The sequence below is a fragment of the Heliangelus exortis genome, chromosome 17, assembly GCF_036169615.1.
Source record: "Heliangelus exortis chromosome 17, bHelExo1.hap1, whole genome shotgun sequence".
In the NCBI taxonomy this organism is placed as follows: Eukaryota; Metazoa; Chordata; class Aves; order Apodiformes; family Trochilidae; genus Heliangelus; species Heliangelus exortis.
In genome coordinates this window covers 8,342,034-8,358,437 of record NC_092438.1, presented here as the reverse complement: position 1 = coordinate 8,358,437, position 16,404 = coordinate 8,342,034, and the positions used below count along the sequence as shown (strand labels likewise).

At 42.3% G+C, this 16,404-nt stretch overlaps 1 protein-coding gene across 4 annotated transcripts in view; it reads left to right on the top strand.

The window, feature by feature from the left end:
• Positions 1-16,404, top strand: part of MAD1L1 (mitotic arrest deficient 1 like 1) — a 345,232-nt gene that overhangs the window by 180,282 nt on the left and 148,546 nt on the right. For all 4 annotated transcript variants that reach the window (XM_071760874.1, XM_071760872.1, XM_071760873.1 and 1 more), the window contains one exon: positions 8,321-8,409. In XM_071760874.1, the coding sequence (XP_071616975.1) occupies positions 8,321-8,409 (89 nt within the window). The remainder of the gene's footprint in view (positions 1-8,320; positions 8,410-16,404) is intronic.

Here is a 16,404-nt window from a genome sequence, read left to right as displayed (position 1 = left end):
AGCTACCATTTAATGAGAATTTGTTGACTGAGTGCTCCAGAAACTCATCGAGGTGATATCTTCAAGAAGCAAACTGTATTCAAACTTTGTACAGTGGGGGTATGATATCTTTGCAGCTGTATTTGTTGCTTTGCCTGTGAATTGCAGCTGCTAGAATACTTGCTTCTAGCAGAATTGCCTTCTCCTGTGGGAAAGAAGTGACCTATGTGATGCTTTTTTTTGAGAGGAGACAACCCCATTGTGCTGGACAAGGTTGTGGCACATTCTGTCTGACACCTCAACAGGTTCCCTAAGAGACTGTTACTCTGTGTTTTGCTGCTCTAACCAGGAGTAATGGGTAGGAGATATCAACCATTTAAGGCTAATTACTCCAGACTTTCCTTCTCTGCTGGACACCAGCTGTTTTGCTCTCCCTGTTGGGAGGAGCTTTGGGTAGTAATTAAAGGCAGCAGTTGTCTACATGTTAGTGGGAGTGGTGGAGCGAGACTGATAAGAGCAGAGAGGCTCTGAGCTGAATGCACATGGAAATTAGGTGATCCTTCTTCACAATGAGCTGTTCCAGCAAAGAGAAGGTTTTGGGATGGTGGAGCTGTCAGGGTTTTCTTGCTGTGCTGGTGAGATCCCATGGCAGTGCTCGGTTCCGTGGTCTGGACAGGGAGAGAGGGTGAGATTCCTCATCTGCTCTGTCCCCTGGAAGTGAGAGCTTGTAATGTTTAATTATCCAGGAATAAACTGGTGACTTTAAATTAACATCACCAGTTCCCTTTCTTGGTGCATCTCTTTCACAGGATTTCTGTTTGCTTCTCTTCCCCTCAAACTTTCCAGTCTTGGTCATCTTGAGCACTGAACCTGATTCCATCCTACATTGTCCAGTAGTGCTTCTTTCCAAGCTGACACATTTTTCACCCGTCTCAGAGTACCAGAAAGAAATAAATGTAGCATAAAGTGGGGAACAAAGCTGAGGAAGACAAAACTGTCAAAACCATCCAAAATTGGTACCTTTGAGGTAACTGGTGTTGCACATCACTTGCTGTTGACATGGAGTCTGTGCTGATGAGCAGGACAGTTGCTTTCAGACATGCTGTAGTACCAGCAGAACATCTGTTCTTCAGTGAGAAGGACAGGCTCCTTCTGGAGCCAGTGGATGGTTTTGTATGTAGTTCTTGTGAGTAAAAAGGGCCCCAAGTGTTCCACTGAATGGATCAGCTGAAGCATTCAGGATGTTCAAAGCTTCAGGGTTTTGTACACTGTGCTGCACCCTCAACTGAGATACCAACTCCTGGTCCTTAGTGCCTTGCTGCAGAGTAACAGTGTCAGTACTGTGACCTTTTCCTCTGCTCAAGTAACAATTTGCTGGAGATTAAAAAGCAAGAGAGAAAATAAATACTTTCCTGACTTATTTCTCTTAAGTATTCCAGGTAGGAGTCTTTGAAATACAGGTTAAGCACTTCCAATTAGACATTGTTGCTCATCACCAACAATCTGCTGCTGTGTGGGGCTCTGCAGTTGTGGTGGGTCAGGATGTGGAGATGAGCAAAGGGAGGTGGGTGAGTGGGGAGGGTCAGCATCTGGCAGCATTTGAGGGTAAGGAGAGACTTGAGCAGGGGCAGAAGGCTGAGTCCTGGGGCAAAGGTGCACGGTGGGTGTTTGGGGAAGAACGTGGGGCATGAGTGGCTGTGCTGGAGGAGGCTGGGATGGTGTGATGATGATTCCTTCTTCTGATGCTTGCAGCTGGGCAGACTGCTCAGGCACCCGGTTGATGCTGCTCAGATGAGAACATGATAATTTTGGGACCCCTGTGGCACTGGCCTGATTTTGCAGAAGAGAAGCAGTTTCCTGTAAAACCCTACACCATTGTGATTACCTGTGGAAACCTTAGGATCACTTGTTTAAATAAGGTGTCTGAGCATTTGTATTCTTCAGCAGGTAGCAGCAGAGCTCTGATCCTTTGCAGCCGGGCTGATTATGACTCCCTGAACCTGGCTGGAGTTTTCACCAGGTTGCACTTGTGCAGCACAATGTAGAGGGAGGGGAGGGGTTGAAGAAAAGCTGTGGGCTGCCTGCAGATTGGGAGTCAGAGGGGAGAAAGGTGAAAGCTCGTTAGGGCTCCCTTGGGGTAGATGAATTAGTTAATGACTGTGCTGTGCTTTGAAAATGCAAATGCTGTGTCAGAGCTAAGTCTGATTATAATAATCAATCTTCCTTTTGAGAGGGTGCTGGAGGTGGAGAGGGGATGAGACTGGGGCTGAATTTTTAGATCTCTGTTTTGAGTTTCTCTGCTGTCATTAGGAAGCCTGACATTGCCCGAGAGGTCAGCAGAGCTGGGGAGAGGCAAAGAGGTGAATTTGGGAAGAATGATCCTTGCAAGCACCAGTGGCTCCTTGACAAGCTGAAGTTAATTTTGTAATTTTATGCCTTAAGATTGTCCTGCCTGGAAAGGGAGGGATTGGTGTCTGCTCCTGTGCACGAGCTACCCTTGCTAATGGGAAAGATGGAAACTGCCTCATAAGCAGGATCCTCCAGGGATGGGAGGGGGGGGAGAGTGGCTGCTGCAGCCGTCCGGTGGTGACAGCTCCTTCTCCCTTGGCACTTCATTCGCTTGGAGCAAACATCCCCAGTAATTACACCTCTTAATATAGGAGAGCGAGTGGGAGAAAGGAATATAAATTTGTGTATTAACTTTAGAGATTGGAAATAGGGCCAGCGAACCTTCTCTCTGGGAGATTATATTGGGGGATGAAATAGAATGACATTTGGTATAAACTTGAAAAATTGCTCTCTTTTTACCACAACAGGAGGAGAAAAGCCACAATCCAGACAGTATTGGAGAGAAGCAGAAGTCAGCATATGCCCATTTCCTAGTGTGTGTGTATCTATAATAATAGAAACTGTTTGCTGGAAGGTCTCTTCTAGCCCTGTCTTCTCAGTGATGAAAGCACAGCAAGTGTCCTACAGATTCGATAACCCATAGGGGCCAGCACCTCTGATCCAGATAGCCTTTGGCTTTCAAGAGGGGAAAAAATATATTATTTTTCTTTTGCTTCCAGCAAATGGGAAATCGGTCCTTCTAAACCACTTCTTACTGAATATCTGATTTTCCTTGGCTTTATTGCTTTTGTTTCACAATAGCATCAGTGATTAATTTTCCCAAGGAAATGTACCTGCTATTCCTGAGCTGCTTAGCCTTTTTCTAAATGGCAAGTAATATTTTCTTTTTCAAGTATTGTCCTATTTCTTTGAAGAAGTGTGAAGTTCACTAAGAAATCTTATGAGATTTTTTTTTTCTCTCCATGTGTGCTTCTGTGGACATGTCCCCATTTCTGAAGGGGAATAACCCTTCAGAATGTCAGTGGGTTGGGAGCATGGAAGAGGTGATACTGCTCTTGTTGAGCAGAAGGATCCCTGGAATGCTCAGCACAATGTCTTAATACCTTGTGGCATGACCAGATTAAACTCACTGGTGGTCACATATGTTGAATTTCTGTCCTGATGCCAGATTTACAAGCTTGTTGAGAACAGGAGGTCACAAAACTTGCCATGCTGCTCTGTGGGAAGAGAGGTAAATAAGATCCTTAGTCACAGCTACATCCTTTGGAGAGAAGCACAAATAATTGGCATTTCAAGCTTCTGGGGAACAGTAGTTTGCCTGTTTTCAAACCTCAGTGTTCGGGTCATACTCAGAGTCTCATTTCTTTGCTCTTGTCTATTTTAGTGTGCACTCTTCCAAGTCTGATTGGTTTTCATACATTTGAATATTTATGTATTTAAATAGCTTGGTGTTGAAACTTATAGGCAAACACAACCTCTCAATTTACCTTTCCATGCTGGCACCGTGCAATTCAGTTCCTGTTTATTTCTGCCTTTTAAAAATCAGCTCTTTTGCTGAGGAAGGCCTTTCAAAGGATGTTGCATCAGCCCATTGTTAAATAAACCTTTAGATATTTATAATAGAGTCAGCGTTTCCTGCTTTCTATAGTTCCAAGAATGCTGAATGACGTGCAGACACACTTCATCAGGATAAGATTGCTGTATCAGCCCCTCACTAAAATGCACTCATTATTCAAATAATAACTGTATGTCTCCAGCATGTGTTCTGTGAAATATGTGTACATGATGTGGGTGAATAAACCAGCCCCTTTTTTTCAACATGCAAATCCTAACTTTAGCAGTGAGTTGAAATACTTTATATTTTGAGTCCTTTAGTACCCAAAAAGTGAGGCACCTGAACAGGGAACTGGTCATTATGTTAAGCAGCGTGTTAACATTTTCAGTATTTTGTAAATGCAGTTTTCAAGTGTGACTGATTTGTTTTAGAAGTTTAAGTCCCGTGGTGGGTCTAATTGTGAAGATGAGGTGTGGACAGTAGGTCAGTAGGATGCTTCAGAAGTGTTTGTCTTCATGAACACTGAAGCCCTCTGGAGTCAAGAAGGAGGAACATCTGGTCCATGGCATTGTGAAGACTCAGAGGACTTGTTGTAGAGGGGAAAAATAGAGGTCAGAAATGACAAATGCCAGAAATAAACAAAGGTCAGGTCTCTGAAGTAAAGTTTTGTTTCCCCTAGCAGTCAGGAGATGAATTTATAGTCTTATGTTTTTCCTGCCATCTCATGTATCCTTAAATAATTCCTAGAGAAAACAGAACCAGCAAGGAACACATTTCTTACACTGCTGTGGGTGTTCTTTATGTCATTAACACTTGGAAGAGAACCACCATCCTGAGGTCCTGTCCAGGCAGGTTTAGAAGTGAGGCTGAAAGAATGATATTTCATTTAATTAAACACTAGACACAAATCCACCCATGTTCTTCCTTCCTCTCTTCCTTGGTTTATAAACAATGATGACAATATCTTGTTTGGGAAAGTATGGGCTTTTCATCTTTTGAATCTTTGCCTAGTTGTGGAAGTGGGCATTTTAGCATTTTTCTGTATGCTGGAGTTGTCCTGATCACTCACTATTGAGAGTGATAAAGCTGGACTGAAATTCCTAAGTCAGACAGAAAATAGAAAAGGTTTGGAATAAACAGGATCATGTTAAGTTGAGAGCAAGAGGCTCCAGTGTGTTCTGGGAACATCACACAGTAAAAATATTAAGTACCTGTTTATGTGCATTATTCACAAGTTATGAGCTCTGACATTACTTGTTATTCTGCCATTTTTAGTGTCATAAAAACCTTGGATGACTTTAAAAGCAGCTAAAATAACAGCTTGGTGTTTTTTCAAGTTGTTAATACATTCTGTATGGTGGGGGTATTACTGAGGGTCTGATCCTTAGTGATATTAACACTGAAGCTTCTGCAGAAGTTTTAGGTCCTGGATCCTTCTGTGCAGTTTTCAGGACAAAAGATGCAATGCTGTATTTTGGGACAATGTTTCCTCTCTGCTCTCAATGCTAGTTAAAAGAGCCAGACCAACATAAAAGAGATCCAAAGGATCCAAGCCTGACCTAGGTCATTATTACTGAATGGGGGAATACAGCAATGAGCTGTAATTTCAGCAGCCCTTTTCCCCTCTCTGCTAGGTAATGGCTTCTACCAGTGTAATGCATTTAAAGTAATAAAAGTTTAACTCAGAGCAGAGTTGAATCCCTACAATAAGCTACTCCATTTTAGCTCAACTAACTTCCTTTTTGCCCAGAAAACGATGTAGATAACATTTTTAGTATCTTCTGTGAGATTGGCAAGCCAGGGATGTTTTCCTTACTGAAACCCTAAAAATGAAAGGAATCAAGCAGCATATTTTGAGTAAAGTATTTAGTAATATAACTCTTTTAATTTAGGTGTGGGGTTTTTTGTTTGTTTGGGTTTTGTTTGGTGGTTTTTGTGTGGTTTGGTTCTGTTTTTTGTTGTGTTTTTTTTTTTCCTTAAAGTGACGTTTTAATGACAATAATTTTCTGTGGCACAAAATTCTGTTTTGGCCTGAACTTGCAACCCTCCAGCAGTTCTGTTCCGAGTTCTGGGAAGTGGGTCTGCATCAACATTTAACTGCTCAAGCCACTTTCACCTCTAAAGATACTTTTGTGCCCTCCTCTCCCTTCCCACCTCAGGCACATCAGATTTTCAGTCCAGGTAATTTTGGCTCTTGAAAACTGGGAGAACACAAACATGACATAAAACGCCCTGAAAGTCTCTGTGCCCTTCCCTTCTGATTCTCCTTCAACAGCTTATTCTTAGAAACCCAAACAGAATCTCAACACACCGTGGCTGAGCATCCCAGGCACTAATTTGTCATTGCTCTGTTCCAGGTGAGAGCTGTGCTCTGCTTTTCATGGCAGAATTCACTTGAGTGTGTGTTCACTCTCCTGTCTCCTTTTCCCATTACACACTCTGGTTTTTCTTTTCCTCTCCCTGCAGCCAACACAAGGGACCCCAGATCACAACAACAGATTACTCACCCACCTACCCATCCTCCCTCCTCCCCTGAGAAGGTGGCTGTGATTTATCTGCTCGTGTCAGTGAGCAGGTGGCAGTTTGGACTCAAGGCTGAGCCTGCTTAACCTGTGATAAATAACATATTTACCAGCCCTTCCATCTTCAAGTGCTGTCCACATGCACTGCAGAAAGCAGCACAAAACAAATAGCAAATGGGGTTCAGCAGATGTGGGAAAACAGGAGATCTAATGAGTGTTTTCCTGCTAGGAGGAGGTTGGAATTGAAGCCTGCTCCTTGTCCCAGTACCTTGTATTCACACTCCTGGAATTATCTGGTGTGCTTGCTTTATCCCCAGCCATCTGTGATGGGCTGAGCTGGGAGAGATAAGCTCAGTAATCAGAAAATTGAGGGAAGCATTTCTGGCTCTGATAATCTTATCAGGCAGCTAATATACATTAACATTTTTACAGCCTTATGGTTCAGGTGGGCCTTTGCTTATTTTTATTCCCTGGATGCCTTTTGACAGGCAGGGGGAGAATGCACGGCTTTGAGGTGACAGGGGGAAATTTGGCTAAAATCACTTTTCTACCCTCTCTCTTCTGCTCCTTTCCTGTGGCATCAGAAAGGGGAGGGAGAATAATTCAACCATCCCTTTTTTGCCCTTTCCTACCAGCAGTGCTGACGTGCTCTGTCTGTCTTTTATTGTAAGCCTGGAAGGGCAGTGGCAATATGTCAAAATTTCAGTTCTGGCTGAGCAGTGTGACTGCACGTGTCAGTGTGCTCCTTTTCCTTGTAAAATCAGGGAGTTGCAGGGAGCTTGCTGTCTTTGCAGCAACTTTGCTGTTGCAATGGGATTTTGCTCTACAAGTCTGATCAGTGCTGTTGAAGGGAATGGTGTTGAGAGGAAGGTTAATGAATTGTTTCCCTGATGCTGAGTACAGAGCTCTCTGTAGTTGTAAGGTTTGCATCTATAATTAGGGTTGGATTGCTTATTGTTTTCCTTCTGAGTGAAAAATACAGTTTTTGTCAATAGATTTATTAAGGCAATTGGTTGCCAGGTGCTAAAAGACGGATGACAAAAAAAATTATCCAAAATCTGAAGGATGAGTGTGAAGGAGGACTGAGATGGGAGATGGTATTGGAACAGAAGTTTGAGAATCCTCTAGGTAGTTTGTTTCTGTTATGCTTCATAATAAATAATTTTCTGAGGGGTTTAAAAACAAGGAACATATGTGGTTTATCAATTTGTGGATTGTCTTGATAGAATTAGGGATATAAATTCCCATATGTGAGGGAGCCTGGGAATGGTAGAGTCAGGGTAAGAAGTTTTCATGTCTATAGTTTTGAGGTACTTCTTGTGAGTTTCTTCCCAAGTAAAGCCAGAAGCAGAAAGTATTCTCAAGGCCAGAAGCAAAAAGTATTCTTAATTGTTTGTTCCACTCGAACTACCTGAGCAGCTTGAGCTAGAAGTGTATATTGTAAGGTGCTGGAAATATTCCCTAGTCTGGGATTCAAGGTATGTGTCTCAGAGTTGTCTTGGACAAGACAACATAATCCAGTGGTTTGTTTCTTCTGCTGAGAAATTAAAGCTAAAAGAACTTGTACTGTCAATACTGGATCTGGGGTACCAGCAAGGTCCTAATACCACACAGACAATTCTCTGCATCCCATTATTTGGAGGGATGGGTTGTGGAATTGTCTGGAAGAGAAGCAGATTTGTTGCAATCCTATTGTTGTAGGAAATATTGGGTAAAACAAAAGGGATTGCAAAAGGAAGCAAGGTAACTGAGGTTTTGACATCCAACACATGAAGAGCTGTGTTTTGTGTTCCTATCCTGGTATTCCACACACATTAGACCTTTCTCATGACTCCTGCCTCCTGCTCCCTTGGCTGCTTGTGTGCTCCCCTTATTAGCACTGATGGAACTAATGCCTTTTCTTTCTCTTCTGCAGCTGGAGGTGGAGATAAAGGTCCTGAAGTCTCAAGAGTGCACAGCTGAGCAAAGTACCCTCATCACCAAGGAGGAGGTTGACACGCTCAGGTAGGCAAAAAAGGGGAAGGCTGAGAAGCTTCTCCTGATTTTAGTGGAACTAATGAGAAGGGGAAAGCCCGAGGTAGTTTCACTGCCTGTTCTGGTCATTGCCATCTCGTGGTAGAGCATCATTTACAGGATCTGATCATACTATAGTGCATGGAAAAGTGTCTGTGTAGAGGCTGCCTATTCAGGGAACAGCATGGTAGCATTGATCAGAACATGTTTTCTTTGTGAAGTAGATGTTTGTTTCCCAAGCATGCTTTTTACTTTCCCAACAGCTTTTATGGATGTGAGAAATCCATCAAGCATTAACTGAAAGCCTCAGCCACGATCTTGCCTGTATTACAGTACCTTATAAGCTTTTCTATCTTTTGAGAGGCTGCAGGTCTTTTCTTTTCAGTGTTTGGTGGTCCCTTGCTCTCAGTTAATTCATAGGACTGGATCTCGTGTCACTATTCCCCTGTTGACTTTCTTTCCTGTGGAAACAGCATTGCTGTTTGTTTCTTATTTTGACCAAATCTCAACTGTAAATACAGGATCTGTTGGCGTGTGTGTGAAGAGGTTTAGAATCCAGCTTTTGTAATACTGATGTGCATGTAGCACTGGAGATAAAAGAGGGATGTTTCCCCTCGTGCATTGCTGCAGATGGCAGAGAGGTACCTGTTGTGATTCAGTGAAAGAGAAGTTACAAAACACCATTTCAGCAGAGAATACACGAGCATTTACAAAAGCTACAGTGAAGCTAGACAACCTTTCCATGTATTTATTAAAGTATTTACAGTTTCCATTCCAAAGCAGGTGACAGACTAAATTCCAAGCACAGAAAAGTTGATCTGTTTCTGAATGTTTAGTAAAGTTCTTCTTTTTAAAATCTGAGCAAATCATATCTTGGCAGGCTGATTTTTTTATTCTCAGCTGATGTAAGACTTTGGATGGTGTTTCATTTCTTAATTCTCTTATATTTTCAGCTCCATCACTATAGAGTGTTAGTGCCTCTTAGGACTGAAAGCAAGATTTTGAAGCAAGCAGAATCTTGCAGAAAGCAGAAATTACTGGCCTGCACATTATGACTTTGCTTCTGTGCTTTGCCTCTGGAGCTTGTTTTATGGTTTTGAAAGCTCAGTTCCATAGCAGGGGGCAGAGGGCTGTTTGAAAATAACACATGTTCAGCTCAGCTATTCCAATATATATTAGGGCTGTACACCTAATCTTAACACTCCTATAGTTCCTTCAAGGTGGCTCAATATTTTCTAAGACCCAAGGCATACATCTCCCTTTTTTATTCCATCGTGTGTTTGATTTATGGTAGAGAGGACATTATGCTATGTCTTCCCTTTTTCAGGGGGATAAACCTGTCTCTACCTGCTTTTGTGTATCGTGGATATTTGTTTGAACTGAGCTTAATGGGGTGTTCCCTTTGCTAAAGCACACCAGACCCTCTGAAACCTCATGTTTATACAACTGCAGAAGTATTCAGCACCTTCTAAGCAACATTAAACCCATCACTCCTGATTAATAATACACCTCTCTATCAGGAAAACCAGGATCCTGCTGACTGTCTTCTGGGAGCTGAAGATTTTCAGAGCATTTTGACACTACCTCCTTGGTCTCCCCCTCCTGCCTTGTTCTGGGCACCTTTTAATGCAGGAGATGTTCAGTCTTTATTTTCACCCCCAAGACTCATTATTTGGAGTTTATCTTCACTGAGCAGCATTTACCAGCTATTAACTGAGCAGCTTCAGGACCAGCATGTGCAGGGGGAAACAGCTGGATTGCCACATGGTCCAGGACCACTTCATATTCCAGAAGGCTCTTGGCAGTGGGGATGGAGATGGAGATGTCTGGCTTTGCCCTGAATTCAAGTCTGTTTCCTAGGCAGGGACAAGTGGAGCTCACAAGTGCCTGCCACCACAGGATTGTGCTGTCAGGTTCTGCACAAAGATAGCCCTAAACCCCTCTAGATAATGTTTTTTCCCCTCTCTCTATGTTGTTTTTAAAGAATTTCTTTCACTACTTAATCTCATCTCTCATCCTTTCATGAAATTGTGTCAAAGTCTCAACACTAAGTATGACAGAAACACAGGACTTTTCCCAGTAAAGCCATTGATGGTGTAGAGCTGTGATGAGACACACTGAAAGCTTTTTCAGGAAAGGGGTTAAGCTTCTGCAGTTGTTTCATGGTGATACTTTTCTTTTCCTCTCTTTCCCATTTTGGCACCACATGCTGCTGAGGCCATTGATGCACAGAGGCCATAGTCCCAGGATCTAATTCCAGACTGCTTTTTACTGAAACACTTTCTGTTGTTATGGCTGATTTAAATACTTTTTCCAGACCCTGATGCTAGTTGTTTAGCTACAAAGCTGTTCCAAAACCCATGGATTTGTTTGGTTTTAATCACTCTTTTCACTGCTCTGATCCAACAGTAAATTGCTTTGTGCAGAGTGTTTCTGCTAAAGGTCTCTTTGTTGCAGAGCTACTAAGCCAGTCCCTGCTCCTTTAACTGCTGGTTACTACTGCTGCTTCAGATTTCTTCTCAGACTCTCAAGCACTTCATTCAGCAGTGCAGAGCTGACTCCATGAAGATTTTTTTTTTAATGCTTCTAGAATTAAACAGTCAATGTATATAGTTAGACCTTATTTTTTGTTTTCTGACATTTTCTGTGCATTGGATAAGAAAGTGGGCCAAGTTCTTTCTTCAAAGAAGAGGTTCCTTCTCAAAGGAGTGCAGGGTAAATCACTATCTTTCCCCAGGCTTTTGGGGTTTAGGAATTGTGCACTGTCATCCATGCCAGAACAATCCTCAAGGCTCAGCTGGATGTGACCTCCCTGTGCAGACCTGGCAGACTGGGGAGCTGTGACTAAAGAGCAAAAGGGAGGAGAACAGAGATTAGTGTATGGGAAAGGATTAGATTTGCTGTGTCCCTGTGGGTCTCAGGAGGACTGGTTTAGTCAATTTTATGTAGCTGGTAAGGAGGAGGGAGCAACACAAGCTCCACTGCTACTCCTTCATTCTACTGACGAGTGACAGAAATGAATTCATGCTGAAAAGTGGGAGAAGAATTCAAATTTTCAAATTGGAAGGTGGAGAAAGAAAAGCCACAGCATATGAAAAGCATATGAGGGATGTTTCCATTTCTATAGTTTATTGTGGTCTTTGAAATGCCATTAACCCCACAGTACAATGTGTCTGTTTTTCTGGACTGAGCCCTGCCTTTCCAGTTAGCTGCTGTCATGAAGGTGTGTGAAACATAGAGGAAAGCCAGCAGAAGGCAGTGAGGGGAGTCTGCAGAGCAGGGACAGACTGCAAGCCTCCAGGCATTTCCATATACACCCTGTAGTTAGAAGCTAACTTCTGAAAACAGAAGCAGGAGAGACATGAAGGAGAGAAAAAAATCCGTATTAATCCTTTGAATCTGTATTCACCTCCTATGAGTGAATGAGAGCTTTTAAAAATGTATCTTTTGTCTCATTTTTCTTTAGTATAGAAAGTAAATTTTCAGTGAGAACTTGAAAGACTTTATCATTTTTTCCCCCTTCTCTTGAGAACAAAGTGCTCTTTTGTCAGAGCTTTTATAACTTTAAATGTGAAACTCTCTCCCAGCATCATCGTTTCTGAAAAGACAATAAAAGCCACTGCTAATGCTGTCATTTCTCACACTTCTTGCTGTTCCCTCTGAAATCATATTTGTTTATATTCTGCAGAGATAAAGTGGCCAAACTGTTGAGTTCATGCACTGTAGGGTCTAGCAAAGCAGAGAGCATTTAGGCATTAGCACCTTTTAGAAGGAAGGTGATAACTGTGCAGAAACCAGTATTTCAGAGCCAGTAAGTGAACATAATACATTTAAAAAGAACTTCACTAACGACTTAAGTGGCAAGAGCTGAAGGACTTTTTCATCTGGAACAAATCTGAACTTTTTCTTCTTGCTGTCAAACTACAACCCCAGTAAGTCCTAAATGTTTTCTGTGGATTTAGTGACTGGGTAAAGTTACAGTAATTCAAAAGAAATCCATGTCCTTGCCAATGCCTATTAGTCACACTTGCTGGAATTCTGTCTGCTCTGCTCCTAACACCATCTCAATGCCATCTGGATCCCTTAATAGCATCTTCCCAACTCATACATTTTCTGCTCCATTCAATAGTTTCCTGCTCAGCAATAGCTTTTCCACATGGCCATGTCCTCTTCCCAGATGGGGCCTCTGTGAGACATGTCCTCACTGGTGATCTCCATGCTGCTCTGCAGGCAATCACATAATACATCTGAGAACATAAAAAACTAATAAAAGAACAATAAAGAAGTGATGGTGAGGATTTCTTTCTGGTTAACTCCATTGAAATGCTCTGGACTGAGAGAGACTTTTGGAAGTGCCTGAGTGCTGTTTAATATTAAATGAATTTTCCCCTTCTTCCTTTCTAAAATAGGAGCAGCTTGGCCTTTCTCTAGCAACCACTGCTCACCATCTAAGTACTTTTTAGGTAGGTGTTATGATGTCTCCTGATTCTCACAGGTGTCATTTCAGGAGGCCTGAGGCTGCAAATTTAGGTTTTTTTCTTGTTCCCTCTTCTAATTTGGGACAGTGAAATATATAGTGAAGGCTATAAAAGGCTCAGTTTTTAAAAGGGGGACAATCTACAAGACTGAGAAAATGCCAATGAATCTTTATTCTTGCTTTAAATTTGATCTTGTGAAAGGCTGAAAACATGGCTTGAATACCTTATGCCCTTGACTCTGCATTGTGTTATTTGTATGTGATGCAGGAAAAGTCTTCAGAAATGTGAAGACATCTTTGCCAGAGTTTAAATATTTGCCTGTTTTCAAAACCCTGTATGGAGAAGTTGGTAAATTTTCCAGAAATTAATCTGAATTATTTTTCTCTCTATCATTAAACTTGAAAATGATGTCAGTATTTCAGAAAGAAACTGACATTTCTTCCTTTCTCATGCTGCAAGGCTGCTTTCAAATGGGCACTGACATTCATACTGGGCCAAACATTAGCCTGGTAGCTGGATTGCTGTACCCAGATGTTTCTCTACTCTGCTTTTGTGATTCTCGTGTGTATTTACATTGGATTGTTCTCCATACCTGAAAGAAACTCCCATGTGTAACAAGTTGAGGCATGCAAATTGGTGATAAAATAGCATCACATATCTTGTGCAGATGTCCCTGGACAAGGTGCATGCAGGCTAAGGCTGCCTTTGTGGGTGCTGGTGCCTCCAGAAGCAGCACACAGTTGGCACTGTACCTAAATTTACAGAAATGAAAAAATTCAAGTGCCAAGCAAGTAAATATTTTTCAATATTTGACTACTGTATCTTTACTGCCAGCTGCAAATGCTTTGCTGTGTTTATATATAGATAGGATTTCCCTTGCTTCTCCATCTTTGCCATTGGGAAGAGTTCCCCAGGGTTGGAAAAGCAAAGCTAGAACAGCACAAACTGTTTGCTAATGGTTCTTAATGCTTTCCCACTGGAGATTCAGGACACTTAACAGTGTTAAAAATAGGTTAGAAGAGGGATAAGCAGTGAAGGCACAGTCAGTCCTAAAAACCTGCCTGGTGCAAAGAGGTTACAGCAATGTTCCTGCCCCTCAGCATGGAGGAAGCAGCAAGTTGTGTCTGAGGAGGGGAGTGTCCTGCCCCTTGGTGGGTGTCACAGTTTAACACTGGTATTGGCAATTAAACCAAATGACAGATACTCTCTATTAAACCCCCTCCCCTCCCTGATTAAAAAAAAAGGAGAGAGAATAAGGGAGAGAGACTATGGGTTGGAAACGAAACTGCACAGATACACAGTTTACTAAACTAAACTACTACCTTAATGAAGCAGTAGTGATAAAAAGGAAAAAAATTACTAAATATATACAGATCTGCAGGAAGATTGGTACCACATTCCTCCACCTCTCCCCCAATAACTCTCACATCACCACAGAGGCTGCAGGGCAGCCCTGGGAAAGTTCAGGCTGGAATCCTGGAGTCAGCAGCAGTCAGGAGCTGAAGGCAGGAACACACAGACTCAAGATGGTTGGGATCAGGACCACAGGGAAACAAATAGACAGAATCCTTCCAGGATGCTGAAGCAAACAGGGACAGGTGAAGAAGGGGAAGCAGGAAGGGTTTGACCCTCATGATCCCTCAAATTGATACTGAGTACAACATGTATGGGATGGAATACTCTGGTCAATTTTGGTCATTTATCTTGTCCCCTTCTCCCTAGAGGAGGGATTGCAGGTGTTACCTCTTTACTCCTTTTCTCCTTCTGGAGGGCAAAATGTTCCTTGGAACCAAGCAGTGGCCTTGGTTCTGCTCACCAGTCTCCAGCAGTCACTACAAGCATCCAGCATTTTCAGTCCCAGAAGCAGGCACTGCCTGAGAAACTTGCTGTTAATTTCAGAAAGTGCAGCTGCTTACAAGAGACTGAGCTGAAAGCAAAGTTACAAGACAGAAAATCACCTTTATTCTGGCCCAAACCTGGACAGTGGGGTCTGGAAAGGAGGTGACCCCAGTGACATCCCCATGTCTGGGGTGCAGTGTGGGGAACGTCTGCTGCCTGCCAGCAGCCCGGGCCTTGGCTCGCTGCTTTTTCCTCACCGAGGCGTGAAGGGCAATGAAGAGATTATTAAATCTTAAAGTTGCAGGTGAAATAGTACAAAAAAAAAAAAAAAAAAATTAAAAAAAAAGCAACTCGGATCTACCCTTTTTTGACAGTTTGCTTTGTCTCTGGTCTCTGTGAAGCATTTTCCGATGGTTGCTCTGAATGATTCCTTGAGGACATCTGAGGGGGCTGAGCTGGGCCTGCGGCCTCCAGATGGGGAGAGGCTCTGCAGGCAGAAAACAGCAACATCACAGCTTGATGGGGAGGCTGGATGGGGAGAAATTTGTTCTAAATTAAAATTCAGCATGGCAGCTTTGGAGAAGATACTGATGAGAGTTCTGTGTCTGGCTCTGACCTTTCAGTAGCCGCCGTGCTGTTGTTCCTTGGAGAAAAACGCTCTCTGTGTGGCCTATTCCACAGTCTCTTTAGAAAAATGCCATTAAAAGCATTAATTCCATTTTCCATTTCCCTTTTTTTCCCGACCTTTTCAGTCTCCTGCATCTTCAGCATCCTCCATCCCCACTACCTTTGTGTCTCTTCTGAAAATTATTGATGATATTTTTAATGGCCTAAGCAATCCTGAAAGCCGCTCCTCGGCAGTTTAGAGGCTTCCAAGAGCGAAAAAAAAAATGATGCTTTATAATATCTGAAAATTACCAGCAGGGGTCAGGCTTACAAATAATTTAAGCAATTCAAACTGCATATTTATAAAGGAGACATTTTTGTGCTGAACATGTTTGTAGATCAACTGGCTTGTATGAAAAAGTTTGTAACTTTTGCCTAATGAGTAGAAGAAACAACATCGGAGTTGTACCTGAAATTTCTCTTGCATAATTTTGGGATACTGGCAGATGGGTGTGTTGATTATTGTCACGGTGCAAGGATTTTCAGCTTTTTTTCAGATCATGTAAAAGCGACTATTATCAAGCAAGTTAATTAATTTTATTTAAAAACATCCTGGAAAAGGATCCTGAGTAAACTGAATGCAAAGATCAGTGTTAATATGCATTAGTTGTAGAGTTAATCCCAGGAAGTTAGCATGGAAAAGAAGTTTTTGTACTGCAAATGCAAACAGAAATATCAGACATTTTATAATAATAATACTGCCTAACAAGTTCGATAGAGTTCTCGGAAGGATTCAACGATCATTTGGCTAAGGCTGATGTGTTTGATGTATTTTATTTGACCTTTTAAAAAGCTTTGAGCCAAAGGTCACGAAGAAATTTCACTCCAATGGAATAAGAAGGAAGGTTCTTTGTTGGATTAATAAGAGAATAAAGATCAGAGAGGGCTGACTATCCCAGTGTAGTGTCCACAGGGATGGCTGGTGGTGGCTGACTGTGCAGACAGGGCAAAGCTCCTTGGCTGCTTTGCCAGAGGCTCTCCTGGCTTCTGATGCCTTTTCCCC